Genomic DNA, 24,874 nt, shown 5'->3' with positions numbered 1-24,874 from the left:
AGTACCTATATACCCTCTACAGTACCTATATATCTTCTACAGTACCTATATACCCTTTACAGTACCTATATACCCTCTACAGTACTTATATACCCTCTACAGTATCTATATATCCTCTACAGTACCTACATACCCTCTACAGCACCTATATACATGAATTCTATAGAAGTCTATTTTATTTTAGTCTATAGTACCTATATACCCTCTACAGTACCTATATATCCTCTACAGTACCTATATACCCTTTACAGTACCTATATACCCTCTACAGTACTTATATACCCTCTACAGTATCTATATATCCTCTACAGTACCTACATACCCTCTACAGCACCTATATACCCCCACAGTATCTATATATCCTCTATAGTACCTATATACCCTCTACAGTACCTATATATCCTCTACAGTACCTATATACCCTCTACAGTACCTGTATACCCTCTACAGTAGCTATGTATCCTCTACATCACCTATATACCCTCTACAGTACCTACATACCCTCTACAGTACCTACATACCCTCTACAGCACTTATATATCACCACAGTACCTATATACCCTCTATAGTACCTATATACCCTCTACAGTACCTATATACCCTCTACAGTACCTATCTACCCTCTACAGTACCTATATACCCTCTACAGTATCTATATACCTTCTACAGTACCTACATACCCTCTACAGCACTTATATACCACCACAGTACCTATATACCCCCACAGTACCTATATACCCTCTACAGTATCTATATACCTTCTACAGTACCTACATACCCTCTACAGCACTTATATACCACCACAGTACCTATATACCCCCACAGTACCTATATACCCTCTACAGTATCTATATACCTTCTACAGTACCTATATACCCTCTACAGTACCTATATACCCTCTACAGTACCTATATACCATCTACATCACCTATATACCCTCTATAGTACCTATATACCCTCTACAGTACCTATATACCCTCTACAGTACATATATATCCTCTACAGTACCTATATACCCTCTACAGTATCTATATACCCTCTACAGTACCTACATACCCTCTACAGCACCTATATACCCCCACAGTACCTATATACCCTCTATAGTACCTATATACCCTCTACAGTACCTACATGTATATACCCTCTACAGTACCTATATACCCTCTACAGTACCTATATATCTTCTACAGATACAGATACCAGATACAGTCGAAAATGTAGATACATAAAAAGAGATAGATAGTGATAAAGATAGAAACAGAAGATAAATAGAAAATAAAGAGAAATAAACAGAAATAGAAACAGATAGAAAGACATAGATTTTATTTAGATATTATTAAATGACAATATATAAATATAAATAAAGACTACCTGATTGGTCAAGGTCTAATTGAGGCACAGGGTCTTCAATTTTTCGTTGAGTATCTACAAAAAAAACTATGAGTAGATAAACAAGATCAAAGTTCAAGGCTATGTTGAGCAGACTGTTGACCAGACTAGATGAACAGGTATATATTATTGCTACAGTGCTCGGTGTATAAAACTTAATGCATTGATATACTCATTACTAGAGTTGTCTGCACTACTATCATACTATCAACCATGTAGACACGTGGAAGATAATATTTTAACATAGTCAATTCCTTTATTCCTTTAGAAAAACCTTGACCATTCCTTAGACAAATAGCAGAGCTTGCATATTGCATATCAACCAATAAATTACTTAGCATGCCTAACCATATCATCATTTGATCAGAGAGAAAATCAAGCTGACACTCACCGTGTGCTCATCCAATGAAATCTTCCCTTTATTTCCACTCTAACCCAATGGATAATATACTTTAAAGTTGACCAATCAAAGCATGTGAATAGAGAATACTTGTACCCGAATGGATGGCCCTCCATTTCTCATCTCTTTCTTCCATTAGCCTCATTTCCTCCTCGATCCTCTTTTTTTGCTGTTGATATTGGGCATACAAGTCTTGGGACGCTCGTATGCTGCCCGCCATATCTCCTCCTACAGTATAGTATCCTGGTAGATTGAGAAGATAAACACTGCTAAGGAGTTATCCCATCTACTTGTTACATGAAAGTATATGTATTAAAATAGTCATAACATATGTGGTTACTACACCTGATGAGGAAGAAGTCATAACAAACACGGTTACTACTTTGTATGTCAACAACACCAAAGTGCAAGTTAAAAGTCCATAGTTACAAATATGACTAGTGCACGAACAAAAACTTTAAAAAGTTAGTCATCAAGTTCTTTAGAAACATGAGTTCATGCTGACACAAATTGAGGACAATACTTTTAATATTGGCTGCTAGTTGAGTATGGTTGTACACAGACTTGGCAAGACTTACTCCCCGGTACACTGGCTACGGTTTCCTTTATGTCATGCTGTAGGATGTCAGGCTTCTGTATCGAACAAATACGGTCACTCGAACTGTAGCGTGCAGATGTTGCGAGTGTCTGACTCGCTGACACTGGAGGTGCTGAAGCACTTGGTCTAACGGTGTCAGGAGTGCCCATCCGTCGTTGTGCGTCATCTTGCTGGACAGACTTGTGAGCACCTGATATACCCTCTGGCTTGACATTAGGTGATTGACGATTACTAGGCAGTGTTTGTCTGTTGCTCGCTGGCTTGGTGTTATCATGAAGTTGAGGAGAGGCAGCATCATGAAGTTGAGGGGTAGATCCAGGAGGAGCGAATGTTGGTGATAAATCCTTAAAAATACCAGAAGTGATCGCTATAATCCATTAAACGAATGCCCCGAAGTAGCATGCATAGACAAGTGGCACAAAGTGGCACGCATAGACAAGTGTGCAATATTACAACTGAAAACTTTGGTCCCATGAGAACTTGACAACAAGCCAAGACACAAACTAATAATACAACTGTTTAAAGAATAGAGAAAGCATAATATTATTATGCTTTATTATTCATCTTGAGGTGTTGACTGATGTTCTAAAAAAAGAATCAAGGAGATTGACCAACCAGAAGCTGAGATATAGCCAGCCAAACACAGGTCTACCAAAAAACAAAAGTGTTTTGGTAATCATCAATATATGACGTATGAAATCGACTTGTGTGTCATTGGTCAATTAAGCCAACTAATGCGCTCTCCTATAACAATCACGGCGTTTTAATTGGTTTAATCCCTGGAAGTATAGAACAATCAAATTGGGCGTAACAATCATCGCTCCTAGAATTCCGAACCAGTCCCTCTGACGTGTAGATTAGTTTTAGCATAAAATAATTACACGCATCTATTATTTCGCAACATTTCGCTATCTTGCTAGTTCAGCTCAGTTTTGTTGTTCTCCTACTTAGCTTCCCTATTCAGACTCATTTTTAGCGTTGTTCAGATTTTTTAACTATAGCTAATAAATAGAATCAATTAAATCAATCATCAATCTCGGTTATCATTTGGAATTTTCTACAAATTATATTAGTTACATCATTTATTTTATACGCAGTTATATTATTATTTTGTATAATATGCATTATGAATATTATATAAATCATAAAAAATAATCATAGATAAGATAATAGATCAATAGAAAAATCAAAGCAAAAGTTATCGTTTTCTTTTCTTATAGCAAGAGCAGCACGGTCAAGTTAGTCTTTTTAAGATTATGGCTGTAGTGAACTTCCAGTCTGTTAATAGTGACGATAATCATGAAAATCAACTGAATGCTGCAGTAGATACACAGTAGAAAAATGATGAAGGAACAAAAGGTCCCATTCCTATTTCTTATTGTAAACAAACTGCAATCGCGGATATCGCATATAGACTATACACGCGCCGTTCGTTGAACAGATGATCTTCGGAGCATATCCGTGGAGATCGAGTTAAAATTTGAAGCACAATAGTCAAAATCTGCTCTTCTGCTTTAAAAAATCATGGCGAGGGGTTGTGGGCAAATGCCTTTACCACACAATGTTTGGATGATTTTCCTGAGAAACCAGAGCTAGTATGTAAATTATTTACTATCGCGAGAAGCGTTTCACATCTCGCAGCCAAAACAATCATTATAAGTAACGGCGGTAAGGGTGCGCAACTCCGGCACATGACCATTAAGTCGATTTTATACGTCACAGTTTTCGGGATTTTCGAAGGGTTTTCCTCTGATTCTTTATTAGGTAGACCTGTGTTTGGCTGTCTATATCTCAGCTTCTAGAGGGTCAATCTCCTTGATTCTTTTTTTAGAACATCAGTCAACACCTCAAGATAACTAATAAAGCATAATAATATTATGCTTTCTCTATTCTTTAAATATTCTGCTCACAGCAGCGTGCTATCATATGTCTATTATTGAAGTGAAAGATAGATATACAAATATTTACTATAATAGTAGCCAAGGCCACATATCTGTCCAAAGTCACAGTTGACAAATGGAAAAAATATAGCGTCATACGGGATTTGAGCTCGCGGCATTTGCCATTATATTACATAATTCGACATATTACACCTGACTATCTCTAGCGACATATTAGACAGCCAGGGCACAAGTAACTAATAATAAAATCACCAGCAGGACGCGCCATCATTTGTGAGTGTAAATTAAGAGAATGACAAGTCAGGGTACCAATCACAGGAGACAGCAGCGGTGTAACAATAAAATTGTTTAACCAGCCAATCAAATAGCCGAAGAATAAATTTGGACATATTTAGGCTGACAGTGCTGAACAGGTAGATTATTATCAAAACAATTTCCCAGTCACTTGTTTCACCATCTTACTATTATTAGCAATAAATATGCTTTAAATCTTCAAAAAACAGAAGATTCCACACCTGGAACCGGCTTTCTTCCTCCAATCATAAGGAAGATGCGTATAAAACCCTGAAATGTGAGTTTTTACTAAATGCAGCACATATTCACCGTTACTAGGTTATTATTGACTCCTGCTACTGAGATCATATATAGCAATGACCTCTAACCATGGTTAAAGGTTTCATACACATATTATACCTTAAATTAGACAGAAAATAGCTAAAATGATTTTGGTGTGATGTGTTTTCCAGACAATCTATCAAATGAATAAAACACAATAGGCCAGAACTCATCTCTCAATATACAGTTTATGGTGCAAAAAATGTGAAAATGTGTCGTACATTGTTTTCAAGTCTGAGAGCCAAATAAAACTTGATAGTATTTGCAATGAAAACATATTTAAATCTAGTCAAATCACTTTTTGAACAGCCTTTCGGTATACATTGTGATCAAAACTGGAGATGGGGGACTGTACATGTATAAACTAAGAGAATAATATAACTATTATGTTACAAAGAATACTCAATAGAGAGCTATTGTCAGATTCCTCATCCACCTACTATCTATTTTTTTACATACATACGAAAATTTTCTTATATGTATACGGGACAGATGGTGCAGTTGGTATGGTATTGGGCCAGTGATCATTGGGTTCTAGGTTCAAACCCCACCAACTGCACCCTTCTGGCAGGTCCTTAGACAAGACCCTTGCCTGTATATTGTCTACCTCTATAAAGAGTGCAATAACCAAAGCCATGCCGGCTTGGACGTCGCCTGATCAAACGAGGTCTGCAGTGCCTGTAGCTGAACCCTAAAAATGAAATTCTGTATCGCAGAAGATTAGATCTCGGAACTTTTCGTTCACCAGGCATTAATGTAACCAATTAAACTAAGCAAGACGCGATGGATTCATTTGACGATATGGGTCGTTATCTGGTTGAAATACGCATAGCGACTGTGTTAGGCAACGCATATCTAAAGCTTGCTCTCACAGCTCTTATTAGTAAGTTTAATAATATGGATACTAGCTTAGCAATATGCTAACATATATAACTATATATATATAGTATATATGTTAAATATACCATATATACTAACATTGGCAATACGCCAGGTTAATGGCGAGTGGCAGGCAACTACATTACCTGCCATTGTTTATAAGCTTTTTTAATACCTGCGCAACGCCAGGAATTCACCTAGTCATCTAATATAAAACAAACAAACTTCATAAAACAAAAAGCAACGTAACAGGAAAAATATAATTGAAATTAGTTGAAATTGAAATTTGGGGGTTGTCTCTCCCATAGAACTGATGGCAACAGCCTCTTTTATACTCACAGCAAAGCCAGGAGAGAGAATTTCAGACGTTTTATTCGTAGCCAAAAAACTAAGAGTGGGAGGTCGGGGAGAGGACAGGGCCGACTTACTAAACAGTTGCTCCACTGACTGGTTCATAGGGTTATTTCTTCTGTCACAACTGATAATAGAAAGAACCACATAAAAGCCGTTTAAACTTATGTTCAGAGAAAGTTGATAAAATATGTAGAGTAAACAAGAGTGATCAAATATACATGCAGAACAAGTAAGACTGTGTGAGTCGTTGTGGAAAAATTAGATCAACGTTAACTCTAAATTATAATTTACCTTAACACATAAAGACAACCTGAGAAATGTTACTCGGTTATCTAATGAATAGAATAGATCTAGCGAACAGGACAGATAGAAAGAAGAGAAAGAGAGCAAACCTGAAAGAGTTAGCGAGGACAAACTTGTTAGCTGGAGTGTGTGCGTATGACCTAGATAAGTGAGTTGAGGTGACTAGAGGATGCCTTCTTGGTTCGGACATGCTTCCACGAAGACCCTGAAACATAACAACGATCAGTGTTGTATGTCTGTTCAATTTTACCGAGCAAGGTACCTTATTCAATGCCAAACTCAAATAAAAACTTGTGGTTAGCAAATATGAACAAAGTAGAGTTGCCCCGATATGGTATCGGTGCCGATATGGGTGATAAGTATCTTAATCGATATCGGCCGATCTTTTTGTAAAAAATCTGAAACTTCAGATACTTTTTACAGATCAAATATTTAGCAGAAAACTGTATTTTAGCCTGCTACACTAATAAAGATTATCAGCTGCAAGTTCCTTACTTTTACCTAATGAATTCTGGGCTTGTCACACTATTTATTTCACGTCTATAATCTGATCAACATCAACACAGCTGAGGAACGTTTTTTGCTTTAGTTAGGACGTGATCACAAAGGGTGGTATTTCCCAATTGTAGCGATGAGATTTATTGCAGCCAATCACGAACAAGATAACAAAGAAAGGAAACACGAATGCAGTGTAATATTTCTATTTACTAGCATCACGAAAGTAATTTGAGGATCCTGTGCCTAAATTTATCGCTTTCTTGATCCTGACGATACATAGCTTGTTTGCTGGGCTGTTTTCGTTTGGTTTGGTTGTGTATGTGAATTGTTTCTCTCCTTTATTATATTTATTTACACATTTACTTTTGAACTTTGTCTAAATAATTATGGTCCTACAGATCATTTGATGAGCTAGTTCTTGTGAGTAAACTATTGCAGGTCTTACTATAAATTTAAAAACTGCTGATCTTTCACAGGTGCTGCTAACATTTTTGTTGTTTTTTTGACAACAAAAACATCAATTACTTTTAATAATAAAAAAACAAATTACTACTATTACTTACAAATTACAAGAAACATGGCTGTTTTGTTACTACATGCATGGTATGTCATTATGTGCATATATACAGTCAAACATGAATAACTCGAACTTCATGGGACCGAGCGAAAGTGTTCGAATTATCAGAGCGTTCAAGTTATCAGAGCACTGTCACAAGTCCATGTATTTATTTATTTATTAGTAGATACATGCACATAGACACAAACTATAATAGAAATCAAAAGCATAAATGGCTTGTTTCAAATTAAATGCTTCTAATGTAAAGTTTAAAACTTTTTTATCAAAAGGTATAGGAGATTTTTCTATCACTTGAGATTGTTTTGTTGTTTGAGGTGATGTTATTGCTAGGACGTTTTTTAGATTAAAATTGGCAAAACTTGATCGTTGTTGAAATGCTCAGAAGAAAAGACATCTTTTTCTTTTGAGCGTTTTAACCGAGATCAATTTTGCCGATTTTTCTTGAAGTTTATGCGTAGGTCACCTCACTTTTCCATGCTTCCGAAAGGTGATCGCTAAGTGATGTTTGGTAAAAATCAAAATTCACCAAACCTTTAGAAAAGTCGTTGACAAAAATATTTTGCCGACGGTGGTAATAACGACGCCTATGATTTACGAAAAGTTGAGGTTTACCTCTATGACTTGGAATAAAGTGATTTTCTAAAGCAATAACAACCGTCTCGGTAGCCATTGGGCAAAAAACTGTTCGAGTTACAGAGTTGAGATCGAGTTATCTAAAGCAATTTATCATTACGTGGGAACGGACCAAAGAAACCGTTCGAGTTAACCGTGTGTTCGAGCTATCCGTGGGCGAGTTATCCATGTTTGACTGTATATATATATTTCTCTTTTATCATAAATAAATACAAACAAATAAACACATTAATATTTATATTTTCTGTAATAAAATTAACAATTATCTATGCAACACAAAAGATCTGAATCAGTATCTGAGTCAGATTATTTTTCAATAAGAATCAGCATATCGGATCGGTATCTGAATCGGATTATTTTTTGACAAAAATCGGTATATCGGACCGGTATCTGAATCGGATTATTTTTTAAAAAGAATCAGTATATCGGATCAGTATTTGAATCAGATATTTTTCAATAAGAATCGTTATATCGGATCGGTATCTGAATCGGCTGGTGAGTTTCGAATCGGGGAATCTCTGGAATAAAGTTTTCATCAGTAATCAGCCTAAATTACTCATTTTCAGAGGAAAGTACAGCATCGATCGCGACAAGCAATTGATGCTGCGGTCGATAATTGATAATAATAATTTATCAACACAGTACCAACAATAATGAGTCATCACATGAAACCACTACTTTGACCTTAAATTTTCAGAGCCTCACCAAAACTGAATGAGATACCTAAGCTAACATTCAGCGTATTTTGATGCTTGGAATGAACTCGGAACATTCTAGAAGAGCTTTCTAGTCACATGGCACTTTCAGTAGAGAGCATCAATCAAGCATAAACAAATAAGTTCAAGCTAGCAAGGAGAGACAAATCCTTGGTAGTTCAAGGTCAAGGTCAAGTAACAATGTTGTATTTATTATTTTTTAAGAAGGGTATCGGCAACCAGAAAGTGCTGACTCACGTGTGGAGTGAAAAGATTGGAACTGAGTCCGTCATACATGGCCATCATAGACTGAGAGATTATCTGGGAAGATTTGGTGCGTGCAGGAATCGATGTGTGTGGAAATTGTTTGGGCTTAATCGGTGCAGCTAGGAGCTGTTCGCTCCACACAGCCTCGAGTGTAGGTTTTTCAAGCCTAAAACACAACCATGTGACTGACCAACAGTACGAAGAAAGCAGATCTACATACTCTCAAGTTCAAGGATATCTATTACTGTGATATAAGCCTTCCAGCCAAACTTTAACGGCTATTAATCAGCTGCTATGATAAAATGTTAGTAATGGATGCGCTACAAAGAAAACTTTTCCAAAAATACAACGTGAACTTTGGTATCTACTGTAAAGCTACATATCAGTGTTAAAAAGCTATTGGGAACGAGTAGGGCTTGCCCAGCACTACATTTCAAGGCCTGGACACACACACATCAGCAAAATGGGTTTTTTGCATAGCCAACGCATTGGTGACCCATAAGTAATGCGTTGTCGATGTGTCATTAATACACTTAAATAAGTGTGTTGGCAATCTAGCCTGAGTGTCACAACAACGTGACCAATATGGTGTTAGAGTGATGCAGATTGGTGGCTTGTGGACTTACAGCCGTGTGGCTGGCAATTTAAACCTTGCTCATGATCAATTCTGATGGTGGAAGTTGGCACATAGTTCATGTATCAAATCAGTTGCAAACACTCAAAATTACATTACTTTTAGTGGTAATTTATTAAGCATTCCAGGCTGCTAATAAATATTATTCCCAAAGATTATTCACATAATCCCACGATCAAACACTCGCTTCGCTCGTGTTTGGTCGTGGGATTATGTGAAATTTACGTTATAGGAGCGTCTACTGGAGTCTCAGTATGTCTGAAGCCCATACTAGGTTATGCCAAAGACATGCTAACCTCTCTGTCTTGAGCTTAAGGGATTTCTTTTCAAATGGAATTGCTAGAGTGCCGGAAGGAACCTTCTGGAGCCATGTGACTAGACTGAGGTCAGCATCAGAACAAGGAGTACCATTTAAAAGGTGGTTGACTGTAACTGAATCACCAGTGCCACAGGCTCTCGCTGTACACAACTCCACACACATTTCATATAGGAGCCCTACAAATACAACCTTTATGATTCGTAAATGCAGTCAGAACTTTTACTACTAAACAATTGTTAAATTGAAGACAAACAAAATTTTTGTTAACTAGTCTGCAAACTGACCTATAGCGGGCAGGTTAACTAGTCTGAAAACCGACCTTTAATGAGCAGGTTAACTAGTCTGACAACTGACCTTTAGTGAGCAGGTTAGCTAGTCTGAAAACTGACCTTTAATGAGCAGGTTAACTAGTCTGAAAACTGACCTTTAATGAGCAGGTTAACTAGTCTGAAAACTGACCTATAGCTAGCAGGTTAACTAGGCTGAAAACTGACCTTTAGCGAGCAGGTTAACTAGTCTGAAAACTGACCTTTAGTGAGCAGGTTAACTAGTCTGAAAACTGACCTTTAGCGAGCAGGTTAACTAGTCTAAAAACTGACCTTTAGCCAGCAGGTTAACTAGTCTGTCGTGTTTAGCTGATGAATTGCTCGGTGCTGCCTTTTCAAGCCCAATGAATCTGCTGACCAGTGGGTATAACTGGAAAAACAGAGACAATGTTGACAGCAAAATAAGAACATAAAAACACCTCAAACAATGTGTTCAAACACTCCATACATCTATGGTCTATAATATATACTCAATAAACTGCGGATAGTTGTAGTTATTGCCGGTAGGGCTAAAAAGCTTCTAGCTAAGAAATGGTCTTGATAAATTTACCATCATGGTAAAACTGTTTTTCAACAGTATCATTAAGCGATGAGTGATCAAAACTTCACCAAGGCCAAGGTTGTATTCTATAATTTAGCACAGCCAAAGTTAATGGAGCTAATGCTCTCTATACTTACTGTGTACATGGAATATTCAAGTACAGTAACCCTCGGTTATCAGGGGGAACCAGCGTCCCCCGTGATAAGTGAAAACTCACAAAATAGAAACTTATGATTTAAAGTATACGTAAGAGCCAAAACTTTAACACCAAAACACTTGAACTGCTCTCTAAACATATTGTATTTCCTATATAATAAGTAAGTAATTTAAAGTTATATTGATTGACTCTCAGTTATAATTCAACTTCAGTCTCAGTATTTTAAACTGCAGAATGGACTTACATAGTATGGACGTAATTTGAACTTCATTTGACCTGATCATTCATACTTGTGATTAACTGAGTTCGTTGTAAGGAGGATGTCACATGTTTTTAATTTATGAGATTTATGTGTCTATGTATTTTACTTTTTAAATGGTTTTTAATTAATTTTCTCTTATTTTTAACAAACGTGTTTTACTGTGAAGTACTGAATCCATGAATGGTGAGCCAGGAAGTAGTGATGGCTTACTGTAGAGTGATAACTGTCAAGCCTGTATTCCTAAGTCTAACTGTACAAAGCAAGGAGTGTAGATGATAACCCCACTGACTAAGTAACCCCATGCAATAAGAACATGGAGAGCATGTAACTGTACAAAGCAAGGAGTGTAGATGATAACCCCACTGACTAAGTAACCCCATGCAATAAGAACATGGAGAGCATGTAACTGTACAAAGCAAGGAGTGTAGATGATAACCCCACTGACTAAGTAACCCCATGCAATAAGAACATGGAGAGCATGTAACTGTACAAAGCAAGGAGTGTAGATGATAACCCCACTGACTAAGTAACCCCATGCAATAAGAACATGGAGAGCATGTAACTGTACAAAGCAAGGAGTGTAGATGATAACCCCACTGACTAAGTAACCCCATGCAATAAGAACATGGAGAGCATGTAACTGTACAAAGCAAGGAGTGTAGATGATAACCCCACTGACTAAGTAACCCCATGCAATAAAAACAACATGGAGAGCCGACCTCATTAAAGCAGTTGATACGGGCGCTGGAAGGGTTCCAATTCTTGTAGGCCTGATCAGAGGAAATGGAGGGAAGAGTCAAGAGAAAGCACAGGTTGTCATACTCCTTCCTATCAGAACAAAGATGCTCTAACTCAGTGAGGCAGCTGACAACCTCGTCCAATGTGAAGTCATGGTTCTGTATGAAAAAAATTAAAAATGTAATGGCTGCTAGCCACAGGGATGATTATGGAATGACAGACAAGGATGACATAAGCCAATCACAGACACCAGAAACAGAGTGTTAAATTGCACAGGCAAAAACGAAAAACTAAAAAAGCTAATCATCCAATCAAAGTAGCATTAAAACTAAAAGGGTTTTTTTCAGAAATAAGTAAGTAAATAAGTGATGACTTCGTGGCATTAGTAGTTGTCCTCTCATGATTGTATTAAAGATTGACTTGCAACAAAATTCACATTACAGTTATTTGGTATGAAAAGATTCACCATGTCTTACTCTGCTGTGTTGTAGGTGCAAAATATGTGGAAATGTGATTACAAGCTCTTAAAATCTCAAAAGCGAAGTAGATTGGAATCTCTTTATTTCTCTGACGTTGTCCGACAGTTTGGTTATTGTCTTGTCACGTGATGTTCTCACGTGAAATGAAAGGCCAATAAAAAGCTCAATATAAAACTTATCGTAGCACTAGTTTATGACAAACACTTCGGGTTTTACCGAAGACCCTGTATCAAATATAGATGCTCGCTACTTTACAGTTTTGTTTCGGCTTGGTCTGATCGGCAAGTCGTAATCTGATCATGTGACCCAGTCACCCAATACTTCGCAAATAATTTCTGCAGCACTTTTCGATTATCACAGGTGACCAACAGGCTCGTCATGATTATCAGACAATGATATGTACTCCTTCGAGGTAAGGTTAAAAAACTAAACGAATTTTTACGATAAGTTATAAGATATCAGTGCTAAAAGTGACAGCATTACAATGACGATAAAATAGATGCGTAAGAACAATAGACATGGTTTTATTGAATGCGTGAAGTATATTCGTGAAAATATTTCAATGAATAAGGTTGCATGAAAGTGTAAACAGAAACCATCTACCACAACTATGTCCCATTTGAGCCGTTTTGGAAAGAGAATCCAAACTATGACGGTCTCGTGCGGCTGCGATTAACTGTTCGTTTTTTAGCTTTTAAAAGCTCATGATCACATTTCCACATATTTTACACCTACAACATAACAGAGAAGACATGGTTAATCTTTTGATACTAAATAACTGTAATGTGAATTTTGTTGCAAGTCAACCATTAAAGTACATGAATGTTGCCTCTCCTGTAATCAGTTACACAAAACATCTAAACACCGCCACTCTTACTTGTAATCAGAAGGAATCACTTCCATGAACAATATATAGACACTCAACACGTGCGAACAAGCAATATGTTTGCATCATTTTCTGATGTCTGAGGATTTTGGACTAAATTATTATGACAGCCTAACAGTCATGGAAATGGCTACCACAAAATTGTTATGAGAGAATTATTTGGAAAACTGCTAATGAATTTAAATGGATCACATGCAAGGGTGATCCATTTGAATTCCATTCAGTCTATCAATACATGTGCAATATTATATATTATTATATATGTTATATTATTATATGTTATTATATGTTACTATATTATATGTTGTTATATTATATGTTATTATGTGTTAGTATATTGCATGTTATTAAACTATAGCCTATGTTATATATATGTTATACGTTATTATATTATAAATTGTTATATTATACGTTGTAATAATTATTGTATGTTATTATATTCAGATAAGGACCTGTTGGACACTCACCTTTAATGGCTTGTCAGACAATCTCATTTGTAACGACCTATCAGACACTCTCACATGTAATAACCTGTCAGGACAACTAACCTGCAACGGCCCAGGATCCAACTTTATGCAAAGGAGTTCCAGGAATTTATGCTTGTAAATGAGGTAAAGGCAGCGTTTTTTGTCAAAGCCCTCCACCCCATGGAGTGGCAGAAGGAACTCAAGCACGTCATCCCAGTGACCATCAAGAATTAGCTGCCGGAGAAAAAGTCCATCTTCTGAGAAAACACCTACAAATATCACAAATTAACATGAGAGCAGAATCAAAGCACCTGAGAATCAGAGCATTTCCAAGATTTAAATAGAGTTGTAGTTGCTTCCACTTCAATTCACAAGAACTGACGAATCCAAACCTATTCCAGACCATTTCGCTTCGATAAATTTATGTGAAGGTATTTGCTGTGGGAGTACTATTCAGTATCACAGAAAAGCTGACTGCTGATGGATCGGATTCGATAATACTCAGCTAAGCTCTCCCCAGTGGAGGTAAAAAATGTCAGCGTACTTCAGCACAACTATGCGGGTATCGGCTACAAAAACATTCTACTGCTTCTCCATACTATTTCCTCTGGACCTGTTACCTTCACATTAATATTTACATGCGAATAATGGGTTGCTCATATGAAGAAGATGAAATACTTTCTTTTTCTGATCTGGTGATTGACTACTCATGAATTGAAAAGTGACCCTGATCTGAAAAAAGTTAGAAAAACTTTAACAAGGTTTGTTTTGAGGAATACATCGCTCATCTTGGAATGATCTAAATAGTGCAACTCCAAATCGATGAAATGGTAAGGCAATTCCTAACACATTCGAAGCATGAAAACACAGAAGAATCGTCCATGAGACATCTCATTCCTGTTCAAAGAGATGGTCACCTAGACGATGTTCGAAAAAGCAGTAACAATGAAAACAACTTTCTTAGTTATGCAAAAGATTTACACTAACATAGTCAGACATAAGACATAAAAAGTTAATTTGCTCTGATAATTTCTTGAAAACTACATAAACTGAAGTATTGTTACAACTTTTCTTTCCCACAAATCAACTTACTAGTGGTACGTCTACTAGGATGCGCATGAAAGTTCAGCATGAATTTCATAATACATAATTAGAAATTCCACTGTCATACAGCCCATGACCAAAATGATATTGGAAAAAAGAAAGGGTACTGATGGTTGAGAAATGCAATATTAGCAATCAAATGGCACTGTAGTGCAATAGGATAACTGCAATGGTAGCTGCAATGTACTGGGCATTATTATGTACAACAAACAGCAATGATGAAAGGAAAAGATTATATATTTATATCTCTCCTCCTGCAATAGGAGAAATGCAATATTAGAAGTAAAATTCACTGATATTTTTAGAATAACCAATATTATTAATATAGTAATACAGTAATAATAGAAAACCAATGCACGATTTTGTTTACATTTCAAAACGTCATAGCAACCAATATCAAGAAGTTGTGATATTTATCTAGATTTTTAGAAAATCTATTTAACAAAATTATTTAGAAAAAATAATAACAGTAACATACTGCCCAACATCGGTCACTATATACTTCGATCTTGTAAATTCGAATGATTATTCTTATAATTAAATCTTATAAAATCGAATAATTATTTTTATAATTAAATTAATTAATTAATTATAATTATTTGTAATAATTTTATAAGAATCGTTAGAGAAATATCATTGTCATTTCCTTTACTTTCACTGCTTCGAACATCAGTTGGAATACCAAAGTAATCATTATAAGTGTCCAAAATGTCAGTTACTTTAAAATCGGCAAAAAAAACTATTACTTTTCAGTACTTCTATGTTAGTTACAGAAACCTTCAGCAATTGGACAATGCCATAGACTGGTGAAATGTGCACGTTTTTCTCGTAAAATGCACACGACTTAATAGTTCTACTCTCTATCGCGCGGCCTTGTCGGCGTTTCATTGTCCGGTCTTAATTTTGATGAAAAAAGCTTGTCAAAGTTTTAATGGCGATTTTAGGCTAAATTAATCTGTCCATTTATGTATAATCCGATCAGATGGGTTAGTTTTAGTATATTGTCTACAAATTTCAAAGACTTGGCAATATATTTAAATAGGTTTATATGTGTTTTGTATCGTTATTATACTTAAACGACTCCATTGAAAAATGGTTAAATTTGTTGATGAGATTTCGGTACAAAAGTTTGCGACGGCTGTTCATAAATAATTTTCGTGAGTTGTGTGCACATACGCATTTATTATAAAGCTCTCAAACAATCGCTTCACTCGTGTTTGGTCGTGGGATAAGTGGTATTGATACAGTGGTTGAGTTGCCTTCTGCACAATGTGCAGTGCTAGATGCTATGAGAGTGTTGCTAATGTGTATTTCGCAGTGTGAGGTGTAGTAGGAACGTTAGTAGTACATCATACATGCATCCTAAGCACATTTTTGTGAAAACTCATCACAAAATCAAATATTGAGTTGACTTTGACACAACCACAGCACGATGGCGAGATGTGAATGCTGTCAAAGTTGCGTACGAGTGAGCAAACTAATTGATCCCAATTAGCATGTTGTATATGGTTGAAATGCAAAAATCTATTTTGTTTTTAACATATTATGTTATAGAGAATACAATACAAAAACCTCAATAGCATCGATCAGAATCGTGATAATGCCAGACTGACTTCCTATTATGAAAGGATGTGAGAGTAGGGGTATCCTACATGAACTGGCTAAAAGTATGTGAAAAATTGTATGCAATGCAGTATAGAGGAAAGTCAGGATTGTCAGCTGGTCCACAGTATCAACTTCATACTAATGAGCAGTTGCAGTACAGGAGCAGTTTCATGTTATGAAGAATGCAGTATATCCATTCAGAGCGTGCGTGAAGTGGTGGGTGTCAGGTAATGCTTTACAAAAGTGAATGCCCAATAAATAGCAATCGGCAATGTGAAACAGGAGCACAGTAGCAGCAAATGCTTACTGTGAATTAGAAAGTTGTAATGCATTGCAAAATTATTGCGTACTGCACTTCGTTGACGCAGTTCAGTTCTAATGCATCGTAACCCTGTACTCTGGTGTAAAAGAGAGTTTTTGATAAATTTCCTTCTCACACTCTGTGATGTACGATAAACTGGGTTGACAAAATTAGCTTTCAACCTCAAGAGAAGAATGCACCACCTTTTTTTTCTCACCCAAGGCTGGCTAGTCATTTGGAAAACAAATCAAGGATGTTCCAGAAAAAGTATTCTTTCCACATGACAGGACAAGCAGGTGCCCAAGTATTCTATGTACCCTGTTTAATTTATAGATATAATTTAAATAATTTGTGACCATGTTCTATGCGCTTGGCATCTAACCAAGCTAATCTTACGTTTAACTACAAAGTTGTGTAAGTTACTGCATTATTGTACAACATCGTCTATGTGACCGTCCCTTTGCGCAGGAATGAGAGATCTCGTGGATCTCAGGTGTTTTCGTGCTTGAAATGAATTCGGAGTTGTCCGCTGCTGACAAATTCGCACCCTACCATTTCACCTATTCGGAGTTGCACTATAGATCTTTCCGAGATTAGAGATGATATCCCTCAAATCAAAACCTGTATAAGTAGACTCACTCTAGGAATTGTTAACACAATTGTATGCAAATTCAAAAGCCTGATCAGCTTGGCATTGGAATTTAACAAGCACCTTAAAGGTTGACTTGCAACAAAATTCACATTACAGTTATTTGGTATCAAAAGATTCACCATGTCTTACTCTGCTGTGTTGTAGGTGCAAAATATGTGGGAATGTGATTACAAGCTCTTAAAAGCTCAAAAATGAAAAGCTGCAGATTGGAAGCGAAGATTGGAGTAGATTGGAATGGAGCGTAGATTGGAATCAGTTTATTTCTCTGACGTAGTCATTACAGTTGGTTATTGTCTTGTCTGTGATGTTCTCACGTGAATTGAAAGGCTAATAAAAAGCTCAATATAAAACTTATCGTAGCACTAATTTATGACAAACACTTCGGGTTTTACCAAAGACCCCGTATCAAATATAGATGCTCGCTACTTTACAGTTTTGTTTCGGCTTGGTCTAATCGGCAAGTCGTAATCTGATCATGTGACCCAGTCACCCAATACTTCGCAAATAATTTCTGCAGCACTTTTCGATTATCACAGGTGACCAACAGGCTCGTCTTGTTTATCAGACAATGATACGTACTCCTTTGAGCTAAGTTTAAAAATTTAAACAAATTTTTACGGTAGGTTATAAGATATCAGTGCTGAAAGTGACAGCGTTACAATGACGATAAAATTGACGCGTAAAAACAATAGACATGGTTTTATTGAATGCGTGAAGTATATTCGTGAAAATATTTCGACGAATAAGGTTGCATGAAAGAGTAAACAGAAGCCATTTCGTACAACTACATCTCATTTGAGCCATTTTGGAAAGAGAATCCAAACTACGGCGGTCTCGTATGGCTGCGATTAACTTTTCGTTTTTTAGCTTGTAAAAGCTTGTAATCACATTTCCACATATTTTGCACCTACAACACAGCAAAGTAAGACATAGTGAATTTTTTGATACCAAATAACTGTAATGTTAATTTTGTTGCAAGTCAACCTTTAAGGAACCCTGCGAGTTATTTTATAAGTTTCCATACAGGGTTAGTGTAGTGACACCTGGGTGCACCAGTACTGAAGAGCTATGATGGGCTGACATGTAGGTAAATGAAACAAAATATACACACACGCACAAGTGCGACACTTTTGTCAGCAAGGTCTTTTCTATGATACAAAGATGGTGCATTGCGCGGGTGCTTCACTTCCAAACAGCGACACTGAATCATAACAGAATGATAGTGACACCGCTGTTTCCATGAGGGGTTCCTATGGGGTTCTTCCTACGAGGGGGAGGGGGGTGTCGCTACGCCATCCGCTGTATGAAAACTTTGTAACAGCCTCAACAGTATACCGAGTTACATCAAAGGCTTGAATGGAGCTGAAACAAGCTGTAATCCAATAAATGAAATTATCGACTCCACTATATCATCTACTAATTACACTGGTGATGGCTTGACGAGCTAGCTTAGGTGAGACCAGCTGTGTCACTCGAAGCTTGCCTCACGTCAACAAGTAAATCTTATATAAATCTAATAACTTTACAAGCTAGCAAGAAATGAAGTGGAAATATTTTAATTTGGAATATAATGGTATAATTACATCTGGTATATTCAGCGCAATCATTTACTGGGTTTCCATGCTTTACATAGATTCAGACTTGACTTCTACCGATGAACTCGTACTCTACCCCTCCAACAATTCAGAGCTGCACGATATTAATATTTTAAAGATGTACTCCTCAATACAGAAATACAGAACTAAAGTAAACTCACATAAAAAGGCAATTATCTCGTCATATGAGCGACCCATCGTTTGCAGTAGTTATAAAAGGTCCGTGATGGTGGTATGATGAAATTCGCTGAATTTGCTACCGTCACGGGGGGGGGGGGGGGGCGCGGAGCTTTACTGGGTGTTATCAATTCGAGTCTATCGCAGTGAGCGCTTCTGTGATGTCTAATAGTAGTCTAGGTTCGAATCCCTTCACAAAAGTTTAGCAAAGTAAAATGGGGTCAAATCCGTAAGGATTTTATCATTTCTATGGCTTGGGATGGAACAAACTCCAAATCCATTTGAAGCATGGAAATCCAGTAATTGACTAAATAATGGTGTGAAAGACGACTACTATTGCAATCCAAGAACATCTGGAATCAATCACAAGAGACAATAAAATGTTACACAATATCTAAGGTGAAGACGTGAAGACACGAAGAATATGATAACAAGCCAAGGGTCAGGCTTTATAAAAAGGTAAGAACTGAGCAGAGTGAATAGTACATCACACTTTAGGAAAATAATAAAAAGGTACAAAAACATGGCTGCCCTTGTAAATCTCTCAGGTAGTGAGGTCCTCTAGCATACGGCAGAGATAACAGCTAACTTAACTTAATCAAAAGTTTATATACATGTCAAGTCTTTTTGTCTTTTTGAGAAGAAACTGCCACTATTAGAAGATCTAATATAATAATATATATATTACATAATATATACAATATTATTATATTAATTAATTACAATACTAATATATTATTAATATAATATATATATAATATTACGATATAATATATATTATATATACATATATAATGTATAAGATATAATATATACCTATATGTAATATCAGAATATACATTACATGGTGATGAACAAACTTGGAGGAGCTTATAGGCGGGTTCTCACTATAAATCGGAGTTGTCTTTTTAATGATCACAGTCGACTATGTGCACTGTGAACCGATGGCATTGACGAAGCAACACGGATGCGTCGAGAAAGTTGGCAGCTGTCAAACTTTCCCAATAGTCCATCGAGGATCATCGACAGCTTGTACAGTGTGCACCATGACGGTGGTGATGATTCGCTGTAGCGGATAGCTTGATGTATATATTTTTGTTTTCTGATAGTCGCTGCGGGACTAGCATTTGATTCGAGCGCTCGGTAAGAAGAAGGTTAATTCGAGATAAATTAAAAAGAGTAAAAACGGAAGCAAACAACAGCGTGGGTTTATGCTGACGGGTGAAAAGCATAACCCATGATGCGCGATATGGTGTGAACCAGCTTTAAGGCAGCGAATACCCACTGAACATCAATGAGCTAGGCAGTCATCTGAAGTCATCTGATTAGATAAGAGGCAGCGATGCCTCTGAGGAAGCAATGCTGCTTTTGATAGATGAATCATAACATGTGCATGTTAATTGCCTGCTATTGCTAATAAACCAGCTGTAAGCTCACAGCCAGTGTTACTTAAGACATGCCTATCAACACTCTATCCGTAGTGTTACACACTACGAATTTTTGAGCTTTGAAGTTGTGGTTTTGATTGTAGGAATGAGAAGGACATATTTACATGATACGCAGGAGTGGTTGCGCAACTTTCGTAGCTGACGAGTTCACTTGCTACAAAGAAATTGTCGCACAATTCCGCGTTTTCTATATTAGTCTGTTTTCTATATTAGTCTGTGGCGCTTTTATCTACAACTGGGTGAATTTACTTATATCCGGCTGACACTCCTGAAATGCGTCTAAAGTCAAATGCCAAAGTGTGTAAGAAATTTTTCTTTAAAATTCGAAGTTAATATTTTTATTTCGGAAATAATATTTTTAAGATATGTGGATTGAAAACAGAGCTGCGTAGAGACGCTGTAAGGACGTCACTAATGAAGACGATTAAAATCCAACCTCAAATCGTAAAGATTTGTACAATAATACGAATATCCATGTTTACATCATACGCAATACTTTGTTGTTGATACAATGTTTTCAAAAATACCCCCCCTGAAACGGAGGTTTGAATCGCTTCGAATATTTTAAGATTCGAGGTTTTCAACCATTTACATGCTATGAAGATGAAAAATACGACAAAACTTCGTAGCATGTAACACTAGTGTATATGACCAGGATTGTGATATGCTCAGCACAGCATTGTGAAAAGTCAGCACAGGCTAAATCTGAACATAGCCTTGAACACGCATTGGGAAAAGGTTAGACTAAGTTCTTATGAAAAAGTAAATCAGTTTGATAGGGTGCACCCTAGTGTGAAGGGTGCACCATAGTGTGAAGGGTGTGCTCTGGTGTGAGGTGCAATCTTTCTCCCCAAAATCTACCAGTGGCTTCAGACAGCCAGAGAAGGCTCTTATTATACAACATTAAGATTATTGTTCATCATACAATTATTATAAAATATTATGTAATTATCATACCATTATTATATAATATTAAGTAATTATCATACAATTATTACATAATTATCACACTGTAACAATGTGAAGGTCAGAAAAGAATACTATTACTTGAAATTCAGTTTAGTTTTCATCAAACTAGTTGGTGGAAAGGTCTGACAGAGAGGCAAGTCAATAATTGGTTTTAGAAAAAATCCAAATATGAACAAGATATTAATGAAGTATACATGAGTAAAATTCCTAAATCACACCTTCAAATATTGACTTATTGCGTGACCACAAGTTGGAACCCACTTCTGTGTGCAAGTAAGTTGAGAGAGATCTCTCAACCAAAACCAAATTCAGGACATACCATTTATGATCCCTGACTCCCTCTCCAAGCACATGAGGGCAATATCAAACTGTCTATTTGCTAGGTACTCCTCTATCATCTTGATGATGTCCTTGTCGCCGAGCTCGACCGTATGGGAGAGTGTCATGATGGAGTAAGATTAAACTCTCATGAATCAAAAGGTAAGAAAATTAAGACTGTTTCTGCAACGAGGTAGCATCATCCTGTAGAGATAAAAGTAACAGCCTGAGTAATAATTTAGTGAGAAGACACTCGCACTTTAGTAAGGAAAGTCAAGGTAAAAACGGTAAAAGAAACTGTCAGAGCTCACACCTGAGAAAAAATATGTTTAAACGGTGTCCTTTTATCTTTGACTGTCACTCATGCTTTGTGTGAAACAGCTAGTAACTCTACTCGACTAACTCACATATAGTTTGCCCATTATTATTATTATTTTATATGTTGAATGCAAGAGATATAAGAATTTGTTAAATTACAGCATGCAGGTCACTAATGCTGAAAAGTGGGTCCGCCGACCTTCCGATGTGCAATACAGTACACAGATAATGTGCATGAGCAAAAATTAGTGAAAAACCATGTGTATCAAAAAATCCTAAATATTAAAAAATCATGATTTTTTTCAACCCTGGCAAGGCAGGAACACTGATGACAGATCAGCAGAGACCAAAGCTGCAGCTAGCCTTTTTCTGCAAGACATATCAGCAAAATAAGACAGTCGCTTGATGAATTTATTAGCTTCATTGCACAGATATGAATGAAAGTATTTTGAATCTTTCTTTCATTGCACAAAACTTCCATTTTTTAATGTGTTAGTGTTTATTAAAAAAACTCTAATTAAATATTGTAACATTTTTAAATATAATTATAAATATATATTAAATATTCTCTCTACTGTATTACTTGCCATGACTGGCTGCAATAACTTTCATCTTTGTAACTAGGATTTGTCACACAATATATAAGCGACTAAAACAAGAAAATTATTCATCGAGTTTATCAGCTACAATGTTGAGGTATGAATGAAAGTAATTTATCAGTTTCCAAACTCATTATATATTTAAAGCTGAGTGATTAAACACGCAGTTTGTTTCTACTTGTTAGTCTGAATGACCAAGATAATTTTACAACAATATAGAAAATAGAATACTTGAAGAAGAAAAACCATAAAAAAGGACATCAAAATTCAGATCTAAAACAAATGTTTCACTTCCATATCAGCATCGACCGAAAGGTTGTGATCAATTATTAATGATATTTGTTTCATTTTGCTGCGATTTTTGGTGAAATTAAATAATATTCATTAGAACAATTTTTTGAACATCTTGAAAAATATACCTTTATTGCTTTTTGTGTAGGTAAGCATAACAGTATTAATGATGCCTATTAATAACAAGCATAACAACTAAAATGATGCCTATTTTATAAACAATTACAAACTCAAATAATACATAAAAATGTATTAAATGCATTGTGAAAGAGATACCACTAGTTCCTTCTTGAGTGAGTTAATACGGCGAGCGGAAATTGGCAAAATATGTAAAACAATAGTTTGATACAATTCCTGTTTAATATGAACAATATTCCGCTCTACATAGACTTATTTGATAGGTAAAAAGTAAAGTTCGCAGAATAAATTGATCATATTGATGTTACATTTGCAATTGAGTATTAGAGGAAGACTTGGAAGTTCAAACCCCAACATTTTATTTGATAAAAAGCGAACGCTGCTCTTACTTAAAAGAGCGGAAAAGGCATCATGATATCCACATGATGAACTATTATCATCATCTTCAAGGATAATTATTGATAGAAAAAGAACAGGAGTTGCAGCTCTCTGTATTAGTTCAGCATTTGGGAAGATTTTGCACAAGATACTACATTATAGAAACAAGAAAAAGATACCGAAGATAAATGCCACTCTATATCCAATGTTGATTTATATGTCTTTTCTTGGCAAAAAATGATCATTTTATCACCAAAATTTTAAAAAGATGGGTCATAGATAATAGATATTAGCTGTAATTTTTAAATAATTGTAAAACCTTAAGGTTATTTTTTGGGACTAAAAGTAAAAGTTTAGACTCGTGACATGTTTGGGGTATTTGGAAGGCAAATACAAAAGCGCTTTTACACAACTTCATGTTAATGAGACGTTTTGATGAGAACTTTTAAAAATTTTACCGATCATGAAATTTTGCAGCCAGAATTAACTCTACAGATTAAAGTATGTTCCAACTAGAATTCCATATCCTCAATAGATGATGTAGTCGCTAGTCATATTATCAAAGTGTGTGAGCAAAATGGCTACGAGAGTGCATGATACAAAAATAAAATCTCGATAATTATCGAGATTTTATTTTTGTATCATGCACTCTCGTAGCTCTTTGCTCATAATTCATTATCAACTCCGGCGTGAACTGAAAATAATATCCTAACCAATCAACAAACGAGGATTATATCTAGACATATGCAATTTCGAACAAAAAATGTTGCAAACTATAAAAGCAATATAACATACGGCAGCAAATATAGCGGTTATCAGTGAGCAGAAATGCTTATCTTCTTGTATGTTAGTTGAGCGTAACATTATTGAATTTTGTTTTAACGCAAATCAGCTCCGGCGTCGCGCATCTAGCGCAGAAACCTCAAGTTGAGAAAAGCTTTTACGCACTGAGTTATATTACCTTTATAATGGTCAAGGTCATTTATCAGTGTGACAATTTGACCGCCATTTTGAAATAGGCTGTATGGTTACGCTTCCCTTTATAGTAACCTAGTAAGATTGC

At 36.1% G+C, this 24,874-nt stretch overlaps 1 protein-coding gene across 1 annotated transcript in view; it reads right to left on the bottom strand.

Annotated features, from left to right (window-relative positions):
* LOC137398839 (WD repeat-containing protein 47-like) overlaps positions 1–24,653 on the bottom strand; it is a 35,412-nt gene extending 10,759 nt beyond the window's left edge. Inside the window, exons 1-12 of the mRNA XM_068085014.1 lie at positions 24,607–24,653; positions 22,089–22,291; positions 14,000–14,187; positions 12,068–12,244; positions 10,662–10,758; positions 10,040–10,238; positions 9,101–9,275; positions 6,529–6,644; positions 6,122–6,260; positions 2,368–2,731; positions 1,886–2,017; positions 1,372–1,425 (exon numbers count right to left, since the gene is read on the bottom strand). Of these exons, the coding sequence (XP_067941115.1) occupies positions 1,372–1,425; positions 1,886–2,017; positions 2,368–2,731; positions 6,122–6,260; positions 6,529–6,644; positions 9,101–9,275; positions 10,040–10,238; positions 10,662–10,758; positions 12,068–12,244; positions 14,000–14,187; positions 22,089–22,215 (1,768 nt within the window). The 5' untranslated portion in view covers positions 22,216–22,291; positions 24,607–24,653. The remainder of the gene's footprint in view (positions 1–1,371; positions 1,426–1,885; positions 2,018–2,367; positions 2,732–6,121; positions 6,261–6,528; positions 6,645–9,100; positions 9,276–10,039; positions 10,239–10,661; positions 10,759–12,067; positions 12,245–13,999; positions 14,188–22,088; positions 22,292–24,606) is intronic.
* Between the last annotated feature and the right edge of the window lie 221 nt (positions 24,654–24,874).

The sequence above is a fragment of the Watersipora subatra genome, chromosome 6 (genome assembly GCF_963576615.1).
Source record: "Watersipora subatra chromosome 6, tzWatSuba1.1, whole genome shotgun sequence".
NCBI lineage: Eukaryota > Metazoa > Bryozoa > Gymnolaemata > Cheilostomatida > Watersiporidae > Watersipora > Watersipora subatra.
Note: the sequence above shows the minus strand (reverse complement) of the source record. Positions and strands in the feature narration are given on the sequence as shown.